Raw genomic sequence first — 22,496 nt, 5'->3', positions numbered from 1 at the left:
ATTCTTGCGCTATTTTTGAGGCAGAGAGTTAAAAAAAATGGCCAATACATTTTTTATGAGAAAAAATTCAAAAAGTTCCTAAAAACCTGGAATTCAGAAGATTTCCTCTGAAACCAGGGCTCAGCCACAAATTGAGCAATTCATACCTGAAAATGCTGAAAATTCCACCCAAAACCCTTAATTCTCTATCCAGATCTCCAGATTTATTGTCTCAGACGGTAAATCTGTATACCTAATGACTCAGATCCAATCACATTTCTGAGATCTTTATTCCCAGAATAACATAAGGAACATTGCGAAACGTCCCTGGCTCCTCTCTTTGGCTCCGAGCTCTTTGAGCACAAATGAGTCACAGAGAGTGAGAGAGTACTCGCGCAGAGAGACACAGACAGAGAGAACGAAACAATGTTTCGTCATTTTTTTCTGTTGCTCCTGCTCCTGCTCCAGCTTCTGTCCATTCCATTGTTTGTGCTCAGGCAAAAAAAGAGCACAGAGAGAGCTCTTCCGTATTGAATGAGCAGACGGTTCAGTTTCCACACTCACTGTTTTTTCAAGTGGTGAAAACATGTGTGTCTAAACAGCTAAATGACGATTTTAACGCTATTTTTGGGGAATTTTTTGCAGTTTTAGGACTGGTTTTCATCAAAATCCTCATAATCTCATAATTGGTCGATTCTAATTATTTTTTGACTGATTTTTGTCTCTCTTTCTCGGTTTTTGAAACATTTTCTATGGAATTCTTCCTGTTCTACGCATTCCAGTCAAATTCAAGTAACTTTCAGTTAAAGTCCTCAAATTTTCAGAGTCTTAGACGTTTTCTACGTGATTTTTGAACTATTTTAAGTCAATTTTCGCCTGAATCTTCGATTTTTTTATTATAATAGGTTTTCATCTGAATGGACGTTTTGTGACTGTGAAACAACTAATTTTTAGCCAATTTTCTTTTAAATCTCAGAATTTTCGAGTTATCACCGATATTTGCTTGATTTTAAGTATTTTACACTGAAAATCTCATATTTTCGGTATAAAATACTTAAAATTGAGCAGTTATCGAGGATGTCTCAAAAAATCTAAGATTTGACTGAAAATTAGTTTATTCACGGACTCAGAACGTCCGTTTAGATGAAAACTAATTCTAATGCAAAAATAGAAGATTCAGACAAAAATTGACTTTAAATAGGTCAAAAATCACGAAGAAAACGGCGAAGACTCTGAAAATTTGACAAATTTAACTGAAAATTACTCGTATTCGTCCGAAATGCGTAGAACAGATGGAATTCCATGGAAAATGTTCCAGAAACCGAGAAATCATTAGAATCGACCAATTATAATATAAGATTATGAGGATTTTGATGAAAACCAGTCCAAAAACTGCAAAAAATTCCCCAAAAATAGCGTTAAAATCGTCATTTAGCTGGTTAGACACACATGTTTTCACCACTTGAAAAAACAGTGAGTGTGGAAACTGAACCGTCTGCTCATTCAATACGGAAGAGCTCTCTCTCTGTGCTCTTTTTCGCCTGAGCACAAACTGATCGAATGACTAGAATTCTGAACGATCCCAATTCCTTGTGGAATCTCTTATTCCAAAGAGAGAGAAATTGTCCTCCTCTATCCCGTTGACGACATCGTTCCATTCATGAATTGAAAATGAGTTGAAACGGAGAGTCCGAAGAGAAGAAGGAGGAGACAAATTAGTCGAAACTCTGCGTCTCTTCAGAGTACGCTCTCTCTCCGTTCTCTTTTTCGAAACGATTAGAAAACGAGCCAGTAGGCTACTCGGAGAGAGTGACCACTCTCTCTATTGTTCTCCGTCCGTGAGTACGTCTTCTTGTTTAGAGAAGGCGTTCGGATGTCGTTGAGTATATGGAGAGTGAGTGACTGGTTACTCTCTACTTCTCGAGAGAAGAGAGGGTGTAATTGGTGCTCATTACACTACTACATGTTTTGACAATTATTCTTATTGACAGCATGTTTTGGAGAGTAGTCGTTTTCTGTTTCTGAAGAAGACTTTTGTGTCTTTTTTTCAAAAAATTGCAATTTTAAGCGATTTTCACGGTTTCAGATCATTCAAATTTTACATTTATAATTCTAGCATGAAAAATGGCATTTTCATTCGGTTTTTGGCTTAAATTGAGCACCGAATTTCCGCAGTTTTGAGCCCCTTGACCAATTTCAGAGAATTTTTAATTCGGTGGCTTAGAAAACTCCAAATTTGGGTTTCTAGGCCACCAAATTCAAAATGCTTTGAAATTGGTCGATATGGGTTTCAAAACATTGGATTTTTCGCTGGAAGACCGAATCTATCGTCAAATTTTGAATTTTGTATGTAAAATTCTGGGTTTGGGAAAATTAGACACAAAAATGTCGCCAGATAGCTCTAGATAGCTTCTTTATGCCATTTTGAACCCCGGAATCAAAAATTAGAGCAATTTCTGATTCTAGCTCGCCTAGGATCTGGTTTGGCTAGAAGAAACGGATTCTTCGACATATCTATGAATGAGAATTTCATTTCCTTCATTTAGAAGTCAAAAATTACCTATTTCGGGGCCATTTTTGACCATCTGAAACTGTAATGAACTGAAAATTGTCGAATTTTTTGTCAATTTTACGGGATTTCCGCATGGAAACAGTCCATTTTATGTGACATCGAGGTGTTGGGTCAAGAAAATTGGAAATTCTATAGATTTTCTAATTCTAGACCACCCAGATTGGCTGCAAATTTCCTCAGACATTCTGAGATTAATTTCCAGAATCTGAGTCGAAAATTCCTGTATATGGAAGATCTATGAGGTCTAGATCATGTTTGAGGTGTTCCAGTCGTGAAAATAGGTCTAATCGCTTATTTTTGACCGTCTAGGTCATCAAGATTTTTAGTCTGGAAATTCGAATTTCCAGATTTTTGAATCATGTGTGGCAAAATCTCGAAAATTCTGTAAATTTCATCTCGGAATCTCGATTTTCTCATTCTCACGACTTCATACCACAAAAAAGACGTTCATGTCCTTCAGAAGTCTCGAGTGTCCCAATTTTGTCACCTGATCTTTCTTGTTTCCGTAGCTTCCTTCCTTTCGACATCCAAGTACTTTATAAGTGCAATTGACGATGTCATTCGAGTGAAAATCGTCATTTTTCAGCTAAAAATGACGAATTTTCCAGAATTTTCCATGATTTTTGAGCCGAAAATCAGGAAAATAAGTGATCTCGTGTTGTTTTTTCAACATTTTCCCCACAATAGACACTCAGTCAAACACTCTCAAACAGTGTGGTGTTTCTATTGTTTGTTCGTGTATATGTTTCCATCCTCTTCGCCCCTCAGAGTGCCATCCATCGCCTCCTTTTTAGTTACGAACACACAGTTTTCCGTCATTAGTCCGGTTTTGACTTTTTAGGAGGCTAGGAGGTGCTAAAACGGTGAGACGAGGTCTCATTAGTGAGAAGTGGCTGGATTCATTCCTTTAGTTTTGACGAGATTCATGTTGAAAGCGACATTTTGGTGTCGATTTTCAGTTTTTTCCCGTCTATATTAGCTCCGCACAGTTCTTACAACTGCGCTCCACCGAACTGCCATTGAGAAATGTCTCTTTTTCTCTAAGTATCTCAGTTTCGCACACAATTTTCTTCGGTTTCGGTAGAGCGCGATTGTAAGAAGCGTTCCGTGCTAAAAGTTATGGATCCGGATTCTAGAGTTTTGGATGAACAAGTGGAACAGGTTAACTGATTCTTCTGAAAACTTTGGTCTAAACCGTATGTTTGACTGAAATCTTTAGAGATATGAGTCTAGTCTGAATATATCGGCTCCAGAATAGGGAAATAGTCAGATTTCTCAGAACATCTCTTTTTCTGGGTTTAAAAGCTGAAAAACTGTAATTTTTGCGTAAAATAACAGTTGTTCAGCCTTCAAGCCGATCTGGCGCACCTGAGACGCATTTTGAGCCAATTTTTGTCATTTTCGGTCATTTTCAGCCGATTTTTCAGATTTTTAACTAAACATTTCTGATTTTTCAACATTCTAAGCCGATCTGGCGCACCTTCGACGCTTTTTGCAAAATTTTCAGCTTAAATTCTGAATTTCATAGCTTATTTCAAGTCTAGATCTCAAAGTCGGCCAAATCCCCGAGACGATTCATATTTCTATAGAATAAGTTGAATTTTGGAGAAATTCAAACATCTAGAATTGTAAAAACAACACAACAAATCCTATAATAGACGTCTTCTTCTGAATACAGTGTGTGCCTTCAGAATCGTCTCCGAGAGATAAGTCGTCAATTGGGCGCCTTAAAAGAGAGTATTCGAGTGTTTTGTACCTTTTCTCACACAGAGTGAGGAAAAGAGAGAATACACAACACAAAACAATACACAAACTGGTTTTTCATCCACCCATTCGGTCACTAGGCGGTAGAGAAAAAGAGGAGGACAGTCTCCTCTCTCTCCTTTAATACCTCTCTCGGTTCCTCTTTTCGTCTTCTTCTCTTCGGAAGTTTTTCAACGTCTTCTGAATGTTCCGCTAAGCTTCTAAGCTTCAGTTTGGTGTTCAGAATGTCCGTTTTGGTGGTTTTATTCGAAAAATTCATTAATTTTTCAGTTTTAACTCTGATAATATTGAAAAATCGGTTAAATCCAATTTTGACCTGGAAAACTCGACTTTCTGTGATCGTCATACTGTAACTCGGATTTTCAGCCAGAAACTGGAAAAAATTCTGAATTTGACTTTAGACCCCATCAAAAATCACACTTTTCGGATGAAAATCGGTAGTTAATGTCGATTTTTGACTGAAAAATTGACGATTCCGCTATTTTTCAAGTCAAAATAGTGGAATAAGAATCCAGGGATTCTGTACTTTAGAATTCTTACTTTTTTACTGTAACTCCGATTTTTAGCCAGAAACAGGAAAAATTCTGAATTTGACCATCAAAAAACGCTTTTTCAGGTCGAAATAGCTGAAATGCTCGATTTTGAACCGAAATTCGGGTTTCTGCAGTGCATTTTCGTGATTTTGACCCGGAAAACTGCGATAAATCAGACTTTTTGATTTTTTCCAGTTTCTGGCTGAAAATCCGAGTTACAGTATGACGATCACAGAAAATCGATTTTTCTGATCAAAATTGAATTTGCCCGATTTTTCGGTATTTTCAGTGTTAAAACTGCAGTTTTTCACTGAAATTTCGACTTTCTCACATCAAGAATCTCGTTTTTTCCTTTTCAACTTAATCCCCATATCTAAACCATCCGCATGTTCCACTTTTTCTCCTTTTAAGAAAAAAAGGGGAACCAAAAAAAGTGACGAAGCGGAACACACCTGTTTAGTGAAGGTGTTGTTTAGTAGTGGTAGTGGTAGGAGTACGGTTTCCTTCCTTCCATTTCAAACACGAAAAGTTTTGTCGAAAAGTAAACACACACACACACTACTCACCCTTTTTTCTGTTCAAGGACAAGTTTTGTCAAACACGGAGAGAAAGATGCGTGAATTGGTGTGATCTATGAAAGTGTGGTGGTCAAAAGTGCGGAGAATTTGGCTGAAATTGACTTAAAATCGTCCAAAATTGGTCCAAATCGGCTGAAATTGTACTGAAACCATCCGGAACAGTCCAAAGATGAATAAATTCGACCGAAAATTGGATTCCGCGTCCAAATTCCAAGTCAAATACGGTTTCTGGCTGAAAAGAGACTCATTTTCATCAAATTCGACTGAAAATAGTCAGTTTCTGATCGCATTCGGCTGAAAATGACCAAATGTGGCTGAAATTGGCTTAAAATCGGTCAGAATTGGTGCTAATCATCTTCGTGCTAAAATCGGCAGAATTTGGTTAGTTTCCAGTAAAATTTGTACTGAAACTATCCGGAACTGCTGAAAATTGTGTCAGCCATATAAATGTTCAGTTAAATACGGTTTTTCTAGCTGAAATTAGACTAATTTTCATCAAATTCGACTGAAAATAGTCGATTTCTGATCAAAATTTGTGAAAATTGAGTCCAGATTTATAATTTCGACGAAATCAGTTGAATGACACAAATTTGGCTGAAATCGAGTTCAGAACGGTCTGAAATCAGTGAAACTGACTCAAATTTCTCAATTTTTCAGTCTGAAAATGTAATTTTCAGCCGAAAAAACTTATTTTTGTCTCTTTTTGACAAAAGTTGGCCTATTCCGACCGCCCGACCGGAAGGACCAGTGTGTCATCTCTGAGTACAGATTGGCCTGAAACCATCCAAAATTTCTCTAAAATCACGAAATTTTGCTGAAAATAACCTCATTTTTATTGAAATTGATTGGAAACTATCTGTTTCTGACCAAATTCTGCTGGCTGAAAAAGTCTTCTGTGATCCAAAGACTAAAAATTCTGGAAATTTGACCCAAAAGCGGTAAACAAGTTCCACGAATTGGCTAATAGGTGGAATTGACTTTATTTACTCAAATTTGATCAATTTCGAGTCAAAAGTGGCCAAAATTAGCCATTTTTTCGAGAAAATTATGCTATTTTCAGCATATTTTGCTGTAAACAGAGTATTTTTGAAAAAAGTTGGCCTAATCCGACGGAAGGACCACCCATGTGTCATCCATCTCTAATCACCCGATTGGTGTTATTCTGATGACGAGGCTAATGGGTGTCGAAAGAGAACAACTTCTCTGTCTGGTATAAATGAGTCATCATCTGTCTAATAGAGATGCAGAGAGTGATAGACGCAGACAAACATACAACCGATTAGGGAGTACTATCTGTCCAAGTATAAAACATGCCTTGTGTGTGTTTGTATGTTTCCCTTGAAATGTCTCCTCTTCTGACTTTATTTGCCTAAGAAGCACACCGTTTTTGGGAAGAAGAAGAAAGTTTTTGGGTTGGGTGGTTAGTCACCCACCGCTTTTTACTCTTTTCAAGCATCCCACACACTTTTTAGCCATTTTTTAGTTGAAAAGCGTGGAAATTGGAGGCGGGATTACGGTCCTGAGAAATTCTGTGAGTTTTCAAATTTTCGGCCGTATTTCGACTACGATCGTTTTCTATTCTGATCGTGCCGATCATTTCAGACCGTTAGGCACGCTAAACTTCAAAATTTAGACGTCGAGAACGCGTCAGAGGTGCCCCTGGCTCTAATTCCAGTTTTAACAGTTGAGACTTGCGTCAAAGGTACGACAGACGTCTTGACTTGAGAAACGCGTCAAAATCACGCCAGTCGTCCGATTTTGTCATTTTGAGATTTCAAATGCGTCAAAGATGCGCCAGATCTCGAAGTTCTCAAAGTCAAAAAACGCGTCTTAGGTGCCCCCGACACCGTTTTCCGTTTCGACCATTTTCACAGAGTGGGACGATTCCCGAACCTTTTCAAAATGTCATTTTTGAAAATTTCAGTCATTTTAGCAGTTTGAGATCGCTGGTTTGGGCAGTTTCAGACGGATCTAGAGACCTCCAAGTTGTTTCAGACAATTTTGTACCAATTTTGGTCATCTAACCGTTTTAGACCGTCCTAGACCGACCTTTTCTAACTAGATCCAGACAATTTGCTGTCTAGGTATGAGTTCTGACAGGTTAATCACCTTAAATCGGTTTATCTCGGCGATGAGACGGTTTTGCTCGATTCCTGACCGTTCTAGACCACCTGAGACCGTTTTGGGCCACTTGACCAGACTCTGCCCTATCGGGATTCCCCCATTCCTCTCACACAGTTTTCCCATCCTTTTCACATTGCCGTGATTCCAAACATAATTGAAAAATAATTAATCCATCATTCGTCTCCTTCCTCTTCGAAATTCTCTCTTCTGTCGGAAGAAGAAATGGCAAAAAGCCGCGAGATTGTTATCTTTGTCCTCTTCATTCGGTCTCTTAGCATCTTCATCCTCCTCATAATAAAAATATTCGTCATCGTCGTCGGCCGCGCTAATCGGAAGATGATGATGAGAATATTCTGGATGAAATGCCGGGATTCTGGGAATATATTTGGTCTAAAGCCAAAAATTTCAGCCGAAACCTGAAATTTGGTCAAAAGACCGACCCAGACGGCTCGAAATCCGAGATCAAGAGCTCCAGAGATTTCTGGATTTTGAAATCTAGAATTATAGCAAAAATGGTCTAGATTCAGTTAGATTGCTGAAATGGATCGATTCGCTGAATCTAGCTGAATTGAGTCTGAAAATTTCATATTTTGAGCTGAAAATTCGTTTTGAGACTGGATGTACAGCTGAAACTGATCCACAGTATACTTATATGTCTGAAATTCCGTTCTGAGCAGAGTTTTCGGCCTTTTCTGGCATTTCTGAGCAGTTTTCATCTGACATGACTCATGCTTCCCGGAAATCTGAAATCGAAAGATTTCAGCTCCTAGTTGAGACTCTGAAATTGTCAAAACAGGAAAATTTTGAATTTCGCCTTAAAATCGCGGAATCAGATTGAATAAAGTCTGAAAATCTCAGATTACGATCTGTCTAGACTCGATTTTCTACATTAAAACGGCCTAGATTCAGTTCAAGAAGGAGATTTTCAGACTTGACTACAAATCTGAAATTTTCGGATTCCCTTTTTGAGATTTGAGCCACCAATCTCAGATTTCGACCCGAAATTTTGTTTTGACACTGTCTAGACTCGATTTTTAGTCAGAAAATTGCCTAGATTCAGTTCAAGAAGGGGATTTTCAGTCTTGACTATTATCAGGAATGTCTCGGATCTCAGCCCGAGAGTTCATCTTGAGATTTGAGCCATCTGGTCTCAAAATTTGAGACTCAAATTGACTGCTTACAGTGAAACGCTATCAGTCATGAGTCATACTTCCCGGAAGAATTTTCATAAAATAGTTTATGAAATTCCTCGGAATATTTGAAATTCCATATGGAATAATGTCTCCTCCTTCTTCTTCTTCTTCCTTCAAATCATCCTCTGCCATCTGGATGACATACGCGTGCCTTCTCCTCTCCTCTCAGTCCGGCCACTGGCGCCCCTCCAAGGTGTTTCCTTTATGGCATTCATTCGTTTTCACAATCTCACTTCCTGCGTCTCTTCATTCCATTGACACTCTCTGTTCTATGCTATGTGAATAGAGGAAAGAGAGGTCTCTCTCCCTGCATCTAACTGTTTGAATTTCGACTTTTCCCCCCCCCCCCCCCCCCCTCTTTTTCGTTTTTCCACCATCCCGATAAGCGGAGACACGGAAAATAGGAAGAAGAAGACGCTCTTTTTTTCTGTTAGAGTGTTGTTTAGGGTTTTGTAACTTGTTGGTTTTTGGGAGAATGTTCGAGATTTCTAGTGAAAAATTGAGTTATTTGACTTCGAAAATGACAAAAACTCGTTTTTTGAGTCCTTTCCAGCTGTTTTGAAGTAATCTCTATTGGTTTCAAATAGTTTCCTGAGACCTTTTTGCCGGTTTTTGAAAGAACTGAGCTGAAAATCTTCTGGAACGGCTAGAGAATCACAATCAGGTGGGCTGGGCCCGATTTCGTTCGAATTTCCAGCTTTGATTTGACCTGTAATAAGCCTGAGTTTTTCAGTTTCAGACCTTTTTGCTTTTTCTGACAGAAAAAGGCGACCTGAACGTTTTTTTTCTGAATGTCGGAAATCGTTCTAGTACGTTTCAGAACATTCCAGACAGTCATACTTGATATTTGAGCTATCTAAGATAGTTCAACGATTTTAGATTCAGACAATTGAGTTATGTCCGAATTGTCTAGATCTAGACCTCTAGACCGTCTAAAACCACTATATTGGTTTCAGACGTACATATCAGAAGCGTCTGAACTGGAAATTCAAGCTTGACTCAGCTTTTTAGTTGAAAAATGTAGGAAATTACCGATTTCGAAACTTCTAGAAGTGACATTTTCGATTTTCACAATTTCTGTCATCTTGAAAACCGCTCAAATTGTGAGTTTCAGCTTTTCTGGCACGTTTCGAACCGTTTTTCCTCGATTTTCACTCAATCTAAACGTCACGGTACGTTTCAGACGGTCTCAGACAGCTAGACCATTCTAGGCCATTCTAGACCATTCTAGGCCATTCTAGACCATTCTAGGCCATTCTAGACCGTTCTAGGTCATTCTAGGCCATTCTAGGCCATTCTAGACCATTCTAGACTATTCTAGGCCATTCTAGGCCATTCTAGACCATTCTAGACCATTCTAGGCCATTCTAGGCCATTCTAGGCCATTCTAGGCCATTCTAGACCGTTCTAGGTCATTCTAGACCATTCTAGGCCATTCTAGACCATTCTAGGCCATTCTAGGCCATTCTAGGCCATTTTAGACTATTCTAGACCATTCTAGACCATTCTAGACCATTCTAGACCACTCTAGGCCATTCTAGGCCATTCTAGACCATTTTAGGCCATTCTAGACCATTCTAGGCCATTCTAGGCCATTCTAGACCATTCTAGGCCATTCTAGACCATTCTAGGCCATTCTAGGCCATTCTAGACCATTCTAGGCCATTCTAGACCATTCTAGACCATTCTAGACTATTCTAGACCATTCTAGACTATTCTAGACCATTCTAGGCCATTCTAGACCATTCTAGGCCATTCTAGGCCATTCTAGGCCATTCTAGACCATTCTAGACCATTCTAGACCTTTCAAGACTATTCTGGACCGTTTTGAATCATCCTATTATCTCAGAAATCACTATTCTCCACTCCGGAAAGTGAGTCTGGTTTAGCCATCTCTCCACTGGACACCACCACCATCTGTTTGTGTGCAAAAGGTGTTAAGTCAGTGAGAGCCCTCCGGAGAGAGAGAGACTAATTTCTCTCTTCCTGAACTGTCTCCGGATCATCGTGTTCTGGTCTCTCCCTCTTCTCCTGGTGGGTCTCAAGTGTTTTGAGACGATTCGAGAGAGAAAGAGAAAAAATGAAGGGAACTGGACTACCTCCCGGAGGAATTGATGGTAATTAGCCGAGAGGGGTCACCCCTCTCGTCTCATTTCTCAATGGGAAAGTTTGACGGTTTGTTGAACGTCTCGAAAAGTTGAGATTGTTAGACCAAAAAAGCGGATTTTTGAGTCAGAAATTGAGATTTTTAGACCAAAAAAGTGATTTTTGTGTCAGAAATTGAGATTTTCAGACCAACAAAGCGATTTTTGAGTCAGAAATTGAGATTTTTTGACCAAAAAAAAGCGATTTTTGAATCAGAAATTGAGATTTTTAGACCAAAAAAGTGTTTTTTGAGTCAGAAATTGAGATTTTTAGATCAAAAAAAGCGATTTTTGAATCAGAAATTGATTTTTTGGGAATGTGCTGCCAGAAGGGTAGTCTCAACTGGAAATTTCAGCTTAACTCAGCGATTTTTCATCTGAAAAATCAGGAGTTTACGATTTCGAAACTTCTAGAAATGTCTTTTTCAGACAAGTTTTGTCATCTAGAATCGTTGAAACTACGATTTTCAGCTTTTCGGGTCGACATTCCGGGTTTCAGCCTGAAATTCTGAATTTGACACTTTCAGAATCGTTGTCTTCAACGGATTCGGGTTTAAAAAGAGTTTTTCCTCGATTTTCACTCATTATACGAGAAAATCGAGCATTTAAGTCTCCATAAGATTTTCCGTCAGCTCAAAATTTAGTAATTCCGAAGACGGGCGCTCCTTTGACGCATTTTCGGCTCAAAAATTTAGAAATTGAGATGTCTGGCGTGCCCTTGACGTGTTTTCGGCTCGAAATTTCCAAATTGAGATAACTGGTGTGCCTTTGACGCGTTCGTCTGCAATAAGTCTCTCCATAAGATTAGTTGAGTTATTTAGGAGATTTCAGCCATTTTCATCGGTTTCTGACTTTTTGACCTTTTTCTGGAAATTTCTGAAAGTAAGGGCGTCGTTTTTCTGTGATTATCACTTCGCTTTAGTTCCTTCCGACGTCACTTTCCTCCGAGAAAATGACAAAATTTCAGTTTTAATGTCTTTTTTCCCTCTTCTCGCATTGGCATTTCTTATCATTATGCTCTGTCGTTTACTCCCCCAAACAACTCCAATAACGACCACCATTATAATGTGTGTCAACAATTTGGGTGACTTTTGACCAATTTTTAGTCGATTTTGCAGTGGGAAATTTGGAATTTTCAGCCATTTTTAGCTATTTCAGCTGAAAATTCGCAGTTTTCAGCCATTTTGAGTGAAACTTAATGAGAAATTTGAACAAAAAAAACTTAGACGTCTGGCGTATCTTTGACGCGTTTTACAGCTCCGGTGTGAAAATAAATTGATGTCTGGCGTGCCTTTGGCGCGTTTTTGCTCGAAATTTTTCAAATTTCGGTTTTTGCTTGATTAAGGCTATAAGCTGACAGTTTTTCGTCTTCCTTCGGTAATTTTTAACTGGAAATTGACAATTTTGAACCCTGCAATAATTAGAGCTAATTAGAGTCATTCTGGAAATTTTCAGACAACTCGATTTACTATTTACTATAATTTCTATGCAAAATTCTGGAATTTTCGTAAAAAATTGGTGAAAATCGAATGAAACTGATGAGATTTCCAGCAAAAAGAGAGCGGAAATCAAAGTAAAAAGAATTGTAGATCAAAAAATGCCTAAATTTTTACTACGGTAGATCAAAAATAGCTTAAAATGTGAATAATTTTTTAGAATGAAAATGAAGAATTTTACATTGGTAAAAACCTAAAATGACTAGAAATTCTCAGAAATCGAGTTGTTTTAAGTCTGATATTTTCCAGAATTACTCTAATTAACAATACATTGATAATATTGTTAATTAGAGTCATTCTGGAAAATTTCAGACTTAAACAACTCGATTTTTGATAATTTCTTGTCATTTTAGGTTTTTACCAACGTAAAATCCTTTATTTTCATTCTAAAAAATTATTCCCATTTTAAGTTATTTTTGATCTACCGTAGTAAAAATTTAGGAATTCTTTGATCTACAAATCTTGTTACTTTGATTTCCGCTCTCTTTTTGGTGGAAATCTCATCATTTTTATTCGATTTTCACCGATTTTTCTGGAATTTTCTCAATTTCCGTCCGTTTTTCTCGTCATTTTCTCGTCATTTCCCCCCACTATACCAAGTCTATAATCTATAATAATTTCAGACAAATACACACACAAATCATGTTGTCACGAGAGCAACTAACCGACCTCAACGAGAACTTTCCGACAGTCAGCGAGAGCGGAAGCGGTTTTTTGCCGCGGAGTGATGTGCAGACGGCACTCAAAATATTGGGTATCGATGTGCCCGGATATAAGGTAATTTGGCTGAAAATATTGGAAATTTTCTGACAAAATTCCAGAAAAATCGCGAAAAAACGGTTGAAAACGGCTGTCAAGGGCACCTTTGACGCGAAAATTAGACAAAATTTGATGGCAGGCGCGCCTTTGACGCGATTCTCAACTAGTCGGGGGCACTGCTGACGCGTTTTTGAGCTCTGTATGTCGATATCCAACGGCTGGGGTGCCTTTGACGCGTTTCACAGCTCCGGATGTGAAAATGTATAGTCTGGCGTGTCTTTAGCGCGTTCGTCAGCTCAATTTGCAAAATTCAGATATCTGGCGCACCTTAGACGCGTTTTTATCTCAAAATTCAAAATTTGGATATCTGGCGTGCCTTTGACGCATTTTGAGCTTGAAATTTTGAAATTCAGACGGCTGGCGTGCCTTCGACGCGTTTTTGAGCTGAAATTTCAAAACTTAGATATCTGGCGTGCCGGTGACGCGTTTTTGCTCAGATTGGCTGAAAAATTTCCAAATTTACACTTAAAATTTCCACGTTTTTCACTGAAATTTCTCCAATTTTTTTGCAGATGCGCGAACTGATGGATCAACACTTTGGAAACGAGGCACAAATCGATGTGGACAAATTTGCGAAACTGTTTGATACGTTGGATGCACAGAGAAATGAAGAGGCGAATCGTTGGAAGCAACAGACAAAGTTAGTATGAAATGGATAAGGGAAAATTGAGAGAAATCAGTCGAAAATCTGTGAAAAAAACGAAATTTTCAGCCCAAAACTGCCATTTTTTGATCAAAAATGCTGTGATTTTCACTATTTTTCACTTAAAATTGCAATTTTTAGCTCGAAATCTTCAATTTTGAGTCATTCAGTGGAAATTTTCAGCTATTTTCAGCACTTTTTATAGTTATATTGTCTCAACAATGATCTCGTTGTTTTTTCTCAATTTTGAACCGAAAACCCCAAGATTTTACTGAAAATGTGCGAATTTCTGTCGAAAATGGTCATTTTTAATGTATTTTAAGCCTGAAAGTTCAAATTTTCACTTTAAAATTCCCATTTTCAGCTGGAGTTCGACTGGAAATTATAGTTTTTTAGCTGAAAATTGCAGGTTTTCACTGAAAATATGAAGAAAACGCGTCCAAGGCGCACCAGACTCCGTTTGTGCACTGGAAACGCGTCAAATAGGCGCCAGATTTCATTCTATTCCAGTCTGGCGCGCATTTGGCGCGTTTCTATTGAATTTTCAGTTATTTCTGCCACTTTTAAGCTCAGATTAACATTTTTCGGCTGATTTTGATAACCGGGGGCGCCGATGACGCGTTTATGAGTTTTTTGACAAAATTTCCCAGTTTTTATAACAAAACCCCGTCATTTTTAGTGAATTTTGAGACAAGATTCACTGAAAATGACGATTTTTGTCATAAAAACTGTGAACTTTTTTCAAAAAACGCAAGAACGCGTCCAAGGTGCGCCAGATATGAAATCATTCTGTTCGAGTCTGGCGCGTATTTGGCGCGTTTCTATTGAATTTTCAGTTATTTTTTTTGCCACTTTTGAACTGAAAATGAGATCTCCCCAAAACTGTTTTTGCAGCTGAAAATTCCAAATTTCAACTCAAAACTGCGATTTTTGAGCTTTTCTAGCCTAAAATCTCTCAATTTCACCTTCAAAACGGAGTCTGGTGCGCCTTGGAAGCGTATTTTTCATTTTCAATGTCAAAAAATCGCCCTTTTTGATTTTAAAATAAAAAATCATAATTTTCCGAAATTTCGGTTGGAAAATACTCAGTTTTATCCATTTCTTCACTGTTTCAGCTGTAAAAATCGTCCAAAACGCGTCAACGGCGCCCCAGAAATGGTGATTTCTCGATATTTCAACTAAAGACGCGCCCAAAGTGCGCCAGATCTGATATTGAGATTTGTTTTTCAGAAATGCGTCAAAGACTTCATTTTTACAAAATTTTCAGCTAATGTTTAGTGTTTTTAGGCTGAAAATAACGATTTTCCGGCTGTCTGGGCGCCGTTGACGCGTTTTTGAGTTTTTTAAACGATTTTTACAGCAAAAATAGTGTATTTTCAGCACAAAAACACCAATTTTCTTCTCAAAATCCCCGCAATTTTCGACTTTTAGCTATTTTCACTCAGAATCTGATTTTTAAGCCCCCCCTCGACTGGAAATTATAGCTTTTCAGCTGAAAATAAGAAAAAAACGCGCCCCAGGCGCACCAGAATCCGTTTTTGCATTGGAAACGCGTCAAATAGGCGCCAGATTACATTCTACTCGAATCTGGCGCTCATTTGACGCGTTTTTATTGAATTTAGACTAATTTCTGACACTTTTGAGCTCAAATTAACATTTTTCGGCTGATTTTGATAACCGGGGGCCCCGTTGACGCGTTTATGAGTTTTTTGACAAAATTTTCCAGTTTTTTACGGTTTTTACAGCTAAAATAGTGGAAAAATGGCTTAAAATGAAAATTATGATTTTAAGCAAAAATTACGATATTTTGACACCAAAAATGAGAAAAGAAACGCGCCCTAGGCGCGCCAGACTCCGTTTTTGCACTGGAAACGCGTCAAATAGGCGCCAGATTTCATTGTATTCGAATCTGGCGTGTATTTGGCGCGTTTCTATTTGAAATTTCAGTTATTTTTGCCACTTTTGAACTAAAAATTGCGGTTTTTGAGCTATTTCACCTTCAAAATCGCCAAATTTCCAGACAAGTCTCCGGAGCGTATCAAACTCACTCGTCGAAACAAGAAAACGTTCAACACACGATTCGAGTCGAAGAAGAAGTCGCATTCTCGAATTGGATCAATTCGAATCTGTCAGATGATTCTGATCTGAAACGACTTCTTCCCGTTCAGCAAGGAGAACTCTATACTAAGATTCAAGACGGTCTTGTCATTTGTAAATTGATAAATTTGGCTGTTCCGGGCACAATTGACGAGAGGGCAATTAACAAAAAGAATCTGAATACTTATACGAAATTGGAGAATTTGACGTTGGCACTGATGTCATCACAGGCGATTGGATGTAATATTATCAATATTGATAATATCGATTTGAGTAAAGGGACCGCCCATTTGGTGTTGGGGCTCTTATGGCAAATCATTCGAATTGGGTTGTTTAATCAAATTGATCTACAACACTGTCCAGGTCTCTTTCGTCTTCTTCGTGACGGTGAAACACTTGATGATCTACGTCGTTTGTCTCCAGAAGAGATTCTGATGAGATGGGTGAATTATCATTTGGAACGAGCTGGAACCCCCCGACGACTTCATAATTTCACTTCTGATATCGTTGATTCGGAAATTTACACTTATCTTCTCCATCAAATTGCTCCAAATGGCTCCGGAGTCACCCTATCGCCACTCGGTGTTCAGGGGAATATACCGAGAGCTGGTGCTATGTTAGATGAGGCTGAAAAGTTGGATTGTCGAGAGTTTGTGACGGCGAATGATGTTGCCGCCGGGAATTATAAGTTGAATTTGGCGTTTGTCGCTAATTTGTTCAATAAACACCCAATGTTGCCGGATCCGGGAGCTGATGAAGTTGGTAAGTGAGGGAAATGCAAAAAATTGAGAGATTTTTCAGACAAAATTGACTGAAAATGATTAAAAATGGCAAAAAATGAGGATTTCTGACTAATTTTTATTTGAAAATCGTGAAAAATTGACTGAAAATAAGAAGTTTCGAACCAAAATAGCTTGAAAAATTGGAGATTCTCGAACAAAATTGACTGAAAATGTGTCATTTCGAACCGTTTTTAGCTGAAAATCGTGAGAAAGTAACCCATTTTCATGAAAAATCGGTGAAAATTTGCTGAATTTCAGTGCGCCGTTAACGCATTTTGAGTTTTTTGACGATTTTTACAGCTAAAATAGTGTAAATTTGACTGAAAATCAGCCTTTTTTACTAAAAATCGAGGTTTTTTCACAGAAATTTAGCTGAAATGAAGATAGGTCTAAAATTAGTGAAAGATGAGCCTTATTGCGTTGAATTTGACTGAAAATCAGCAAAAATCCCGTTTTTTTTGCACAAAATTATTGTCATTTTTTGTGAAAAGTTGGTGAAAATCGAATCAAACTGATGAGATTTCCACTAAAAAGAGAGCGGAAATCAGAGTAACAAGATGCAAAAAATAGAGAGGTTTTGAGACAAAATTGACTGAAAATGAAAAATGAGTTTTTGTGTGCTGAATTTGACTGAAAATCTGCAAAAATTCGGACTTTTTGCTCAAAAATTACTGTTTTCTGTCAAAATTGGCCAAAAATGATCATTTTTTAGCTGAGATTGATCAAAAAATCTGGAAAAATTCAGTTAGTGGGATGAAAGGATCATTTTTAGACAAAATTGATTGGAAATTAGTAATTTTGAGACGTTTTTAATTGAAATAGGCTGAAAATCACTAGCGAAAATAAAAATTCGAGATGATTAGGTCTAAAATTAGTGAAAAATGCGCCAATCTGTGCTGATTTTGACTAAAAATTCAGCGAAAATTGGTTGAAAGTGAGCAATTCGGAGCTGAAATTCACCATATCTTTAATTTTTTTTCTTTTAAATCTCAGAACACTCGAGAAAACGCAATTTCTGCTGAAATAGAGTTCAAAAATCATATTTGTCTGTTTCATAAACGGAAAAAATGACTATTTGAGACCGGTTTTGAGCAAATTTGAGTGAAAAATATCAATTTTCAAACAATATCCTTTATTTTCGGATGAAAATTCCTATTTTTGAGTCAATATTACTCAAAAAATCTCAAAATTACTCCTCCCCTTCATGTTCTGACAGTATTCTAACCCATCCGTGAATTTGGAAAAAAGGGCTATTTTTTGAAGATTTTAAGCCAAAATTGAAAAAATTCAGAATCTGGCGCGCCTCTGACGCGTTTTTAGCGCCCACGGTGCGCCAGATTCGATGTTCTTTTTTTTCACATCAGAAATGCGCCTGAGGTGCGCCAGAGGCAGTTTCCATGAGGATGGGGTTCCTTTGACGCGTTTTCGAAATTGGGAAGGAGAAAACGCGTCAAAGGTGCCCCAGTCTCGTTTTTTGTTTGAAAAATGCGTTAGAAGCACGCCAGATTATTGATTTTTCGAGTTTTTTGAGCTGGAAACTGATTTTTCTTCGACTGGGGCGTCATTGACGCGTTTTTAAGTTTTTTTTGACAAAATCTTCTCGTTTTTATGCTAAAAAGTATTTCAAACTTTACTCAAACTAAAAAAATTTGTCAAAAAACTCAAAAAGAAGCCTTGAATATTTCCTACCGGCCCGGGCCTTGACAACTATGACATTTTTTACTTGAAACGGTCTAAAAATGAACAATTTTGAGCTAAAATGAGATGAGAATGTCCAAAATCATTGTTTTCTGATAAAAAATCACAAAAATTCATTGTTTTCCAGTAAAATTGGTTGAAAATGAGCCTTTTTTTCTCATTTTAAACTCTAGATCTCACTCAAATGAGCTCATTTCTGCCATTTCCATTTGAAAAACCGTCAAAAATTTACGATTTTCGAAGCCAGAATGAGCAAAACTCGATTCTTTGCGATTTCCAGACGAAATCTTGTTTGTTTGGCTGAAAATTACTTGAAAAATCTCCCCCATTCATTCATGTTCTGACAGTATTCTAACCGCTTCGTCGAGGTTTTTCAGTGGAAGACGTCGTCGAAGAGACACGAGAAGAGAAAACATACAGAAATTGGATGAACTCGATGGGTGTGGATCCGTATGTCAATTGGCTCTACGGAGATCTTCAGAATGGTGTCGTCATTTTCCAGGTAACAAATTTTGATAACAGGAATCAGGAGTGGAATCAGAGTTGAGCGGAATTCCGCCTTCCGCCTTCCGCTTTCCGCCACTTTTTTCTTTCCGCCTTCCGCTTTCCGCTTTCCGCCTTCCGCCTTCCGCTATTTTATGATTTTTTCCGCCTTCCGCCTAGAGGATATCAGATTGAAAAATATGTTTGCCTACTCCAATTTACTGATATTTTTGACGTTTTTTTGCAGCAAGGCTATCAGTTTTTACCGAAAAAAAAACAAAATTTAACCATTTTAATGGGTTTTTACAACAAAATAAGACCAAAATCGTTCTTAAAAACGAAATTGAATTCCGCCTTCCGCCATTTGGCATTTTTTTCATTAGGCTTTCCGCCTTCCGCCAAAAAATTTTCGCTTCCGCCTTCCGCTTTCCGCTTTCCGCCGAATTTTTTAGAATTCCGCCTTCCGCTTTCCGCCTTCCGCCCAAAAAATTCTTATTCCGCTTTCCGCCTTCCGCCCAAAAAATTCTTATTCCGCTTTCCGCCTTCCGCCCAAAAATTCTTATTCCGCTTTCCGCCTTCCGCCCAAAAAATTCTTATTAAGCTTTCCGCCTTCCGCTTTCCGCCATTTCAAAAATAACATTCCGCTCAACTCTGAGTGGAATATGGGGATTCTGGAGACTTCTGATGTCGTCAGATTCCCTCAATATCTCCCTCAACAGAATTTGGCGTGGTGCCTTTGACGCGTTTTTGAAATTTTGTGGAATGAACGCGTCAATAGCGCCAGATTATTCATTTTTTCGAGTTTTTAAACTGACTTTTTCAACGACTGGGGTGCCTTGGACGCGTTTTCCGAAAATTAGGTTGAAAATGACTCATTGTCCTCCGATTTTTCACTATTTTAACTGTAAAAGTTGTCAAAAAACGCACGCAAAACCATGTCCAAGGCCCCCGTTATCGAAAATTGACATTTTAAGACAAAATCCAGTATTTTTGGGAGAAAAAATTGAGTAAAAACTCTGATTTTTAAGTCAAATTTGATAAATTCTGTCAAAAATCTTATCAGGTATGTGCCTGGGTGGCGTTGAGCGCCTCGCATTTCTTCAAAGTGTGATGAAAAAACTCGAAAACGCGAAAAGAGAGAGTGTGTAAAAGTGAGAGACGAGATCTGGCCATTTTCGCGCTGATTGGCTGATTGAAAGGGGCGGAGTCTCTCGCTGAACGCTGATTGGTCGCTTGAAACTAAGAGTGAGCAATAAACGCATTTTTTGCCGTGGCCGAAGCGAAAACTGGTCCCCCTCGCCAGACATCGTCTCTCGATTCTACACACTCTCTCTTTTCGCGTTTTCGCACATTTTTGATTTTCTCAGCGCCCAAAGCGCCTCCATACGCACATCCCTGGCTGATTTTGATAACTGGGGCGCCTTGGACGTATTTTTTATGAATTTTGAGACATTTTGAGCCAAAATTCACTGAATATGGCGATTCTGTCGTCTTCAGAAGGCCCTGACACCCCTTTGACATCTTCAGAATCTAATTCCTCATTATTTTGTTCCAGCTCTACGATATCATCCGCCCTGGAATGGTCACCTGGAAGCGTGTGGTTCGTCAATTCCATAAATTGAGAGGAATGATGGATCAAATTCAAAACTGTAACTACGCCGTCGAATTGGGCAAACAACTTCGCTTCTCACTCGTCGGAATTCAAGGAAAAGATATTTACGATGGAAATCAGACACTGACACTGGCTCTTGTCTGGCAACTAATGCGAGCGTACACTCTGAGTGTATTGGCTCAATGTACTCAATCTGGTGATTCACTTCCAGCTGATAAAGATATCGTCGCGTGGGTCAACGAGAAATTGACGAAATCCGGGAAAACGACGTCGATTCGATCGTTCCAAGATCCGACGATTTCGACGGGAAAAGTCGTTTTGGATCTGATTGATTCGATCAAACCGAATGTTATTGATTTCGGTTTGGTGAAAGGGGGACAGACGAATGAGGAGAAAATGTCGAATGCAAAGTATGCGATCACTTGTGGAAGAAAGATTGGAGCGAAGATTTACGCGTTGCCCGAGGATATTGTTGAGGTGAGAAATAGCGAAAATTTTGATGTGGAATCGGTGAAAAACGGCTGAAAATGACGATTTTTACAGCTAAAATCGGTGAAAAACGGCTGAAAATGACGATTTTTACAGCTAAAATCGGTGAAAAACGGCTGAATTTCAGTAATTTTGAGTGATTTTACAACATATATATACTTGTTTCAAAAATGCGTCCGAGGCGCGCCAGAATTGTCTAAAAAACATGCCTGAGGTACCTCATACACTTATTTTTTGGTGATTTCTCGATATTTCTGTAATTTTCAACTAAAGACGCGCCCAAAGTGCGCCAGATCTGATATTGAGATTTGTTTTCCAGAAATGCGTCAAAGGCACGCCAGACTTTTTTTTTGTTGAAAATTTTCAGCTAATTTTTAGTGTTTTTAAAGCTGTAATTAACGATTTTAATTTTATAACTGGGGCACCGTTGACGCGTTTTTGAGTTTTTTTGACAAAACTCGTCATTTTTAGTGAATTTTGAGACATTTTAAGCCAAAATTCACTGAAAACGTCGATTTTTGGCATAAAAACTGGAAAATGTTAGTCAAAAAACCCGGAAAATGACGATTTTTAAGCCTAAAATCGGTGAAAAACGGCTGAATTTCAGTAATTTTGAGTAATTTTACAGTATAGGTTTGAGAAAATGCGTCTCATGTGCGTCAGAATCAATTTCTGGCGCGCCGTTGACGCGTTTGCAATTTTTACAGCTGAAATAGTGAAAAATGGCTGAAAAAATGAGTCATTAACAGCCGAAAATTCTGGAAAATTGCGATTTTCGAGTTTTAAATCCGTGAAAGTCAAAAACGCGTCCAAGGCGCGCCAGATTTCATTTCACTCAAGTCTGGCGCGCATTTGACGCGCTTCTGTTGAATTTAGAGTTATTTCTGCCACTTTTAAGCTTAAATTAACATTTTTCGGCTGATTTTATTGTGGAGGTGAGAAATTGCTAAAATTTTGATGTGGAATCGATGAAAAATTACTGAAAAATGCGATTTTTACAGCTAAAACTCAAAAATTTTGTCAAAAAAACTCAAAAACGCGTCAAAGGTGCTCCAGTCGAAGAAAAATCAGTTTCCAGCTCAAAAAACTCGGGAAATCAATATTATGGAGCACCTTTGACGCGTATTTTCCACCCAATTTCAAAAAAGCGTCAGAGGCGCGCCAGACACTGATTTTTTTCGATTTTGCCTCAAAATCTTCAAAAAAAAAGTGGTTTTTCAGCCAAAAAACTCCATTTTTTCATTTTTTCAGGTGAAACCAAAGATGGTGTTGACAGTGTTCGCATGTCTAATGGCTCGTGACTATTTGCCCGATATGAAGGAAGCGTCCGCCCCCATCGCACCGATGATCAATGGACATTAGGCCACGCCCACTTTTTCCCAAATTTTTCATAAAATTTTCAAATTTCCCGCCGCTTTAAAAGTCCTCGTTATCCCCCTCGTCCCCCCCCCCCCCCCCCCATTTTCTCATTTAGCTTTAATTTATATTGG

The 22,496-nt window shown here is 38.3% G+C and overlaps 1 protein-coding gene across 1 annotated transcript; it reads left to right on the top strand.

Moving 5' to 3' along the window:
• Nucleotides 1–13,025: 13,025 nt before the first annotated feature.
• GCK72_015648 (uncharacterized protein) lies at nt 13,026–22,368 on the top strand (the record flags this gene model as incomplete). The annotated part of the gene is made up of 6 exons (XM_053731036.1): nt 13,026–13,160; nt 13,715–13,842; nt 15,866–16,704; nt 18,800–18,924; nt 20,461–20,994; nt 22,258–22,368. 6 exons carry the CDS (start codon nt 13,026–13,028, stop codon nt 22,366–22,368), a joined length of 1,872 nt encoding a protein of 623 aa, XP_053585808.1.
• Between the last annotated feature and the right edge of the window lie 128 nt (nt 22,369–22,496).

Source organism: Caenorhabditis remanei, chromosome IV (genome assembly GCF_010183535.1).
Source record: "Caenorhabditis remanei strain PX506 chromosome IV, whole genome shotgun sequence".
Taxonomy (NCBI): Eukaryota; Metazoa; Nematoda; class Chromadorea; order Rhabditida; family Rhabditidae; genus Caenorhabditis; species Caenorhabditis remanei.
The sequence above is the reverse complement of the archived record's forward strand: the minus strand, read 5'-3'. Positions and strand labels throughout refer to the sequence as shown.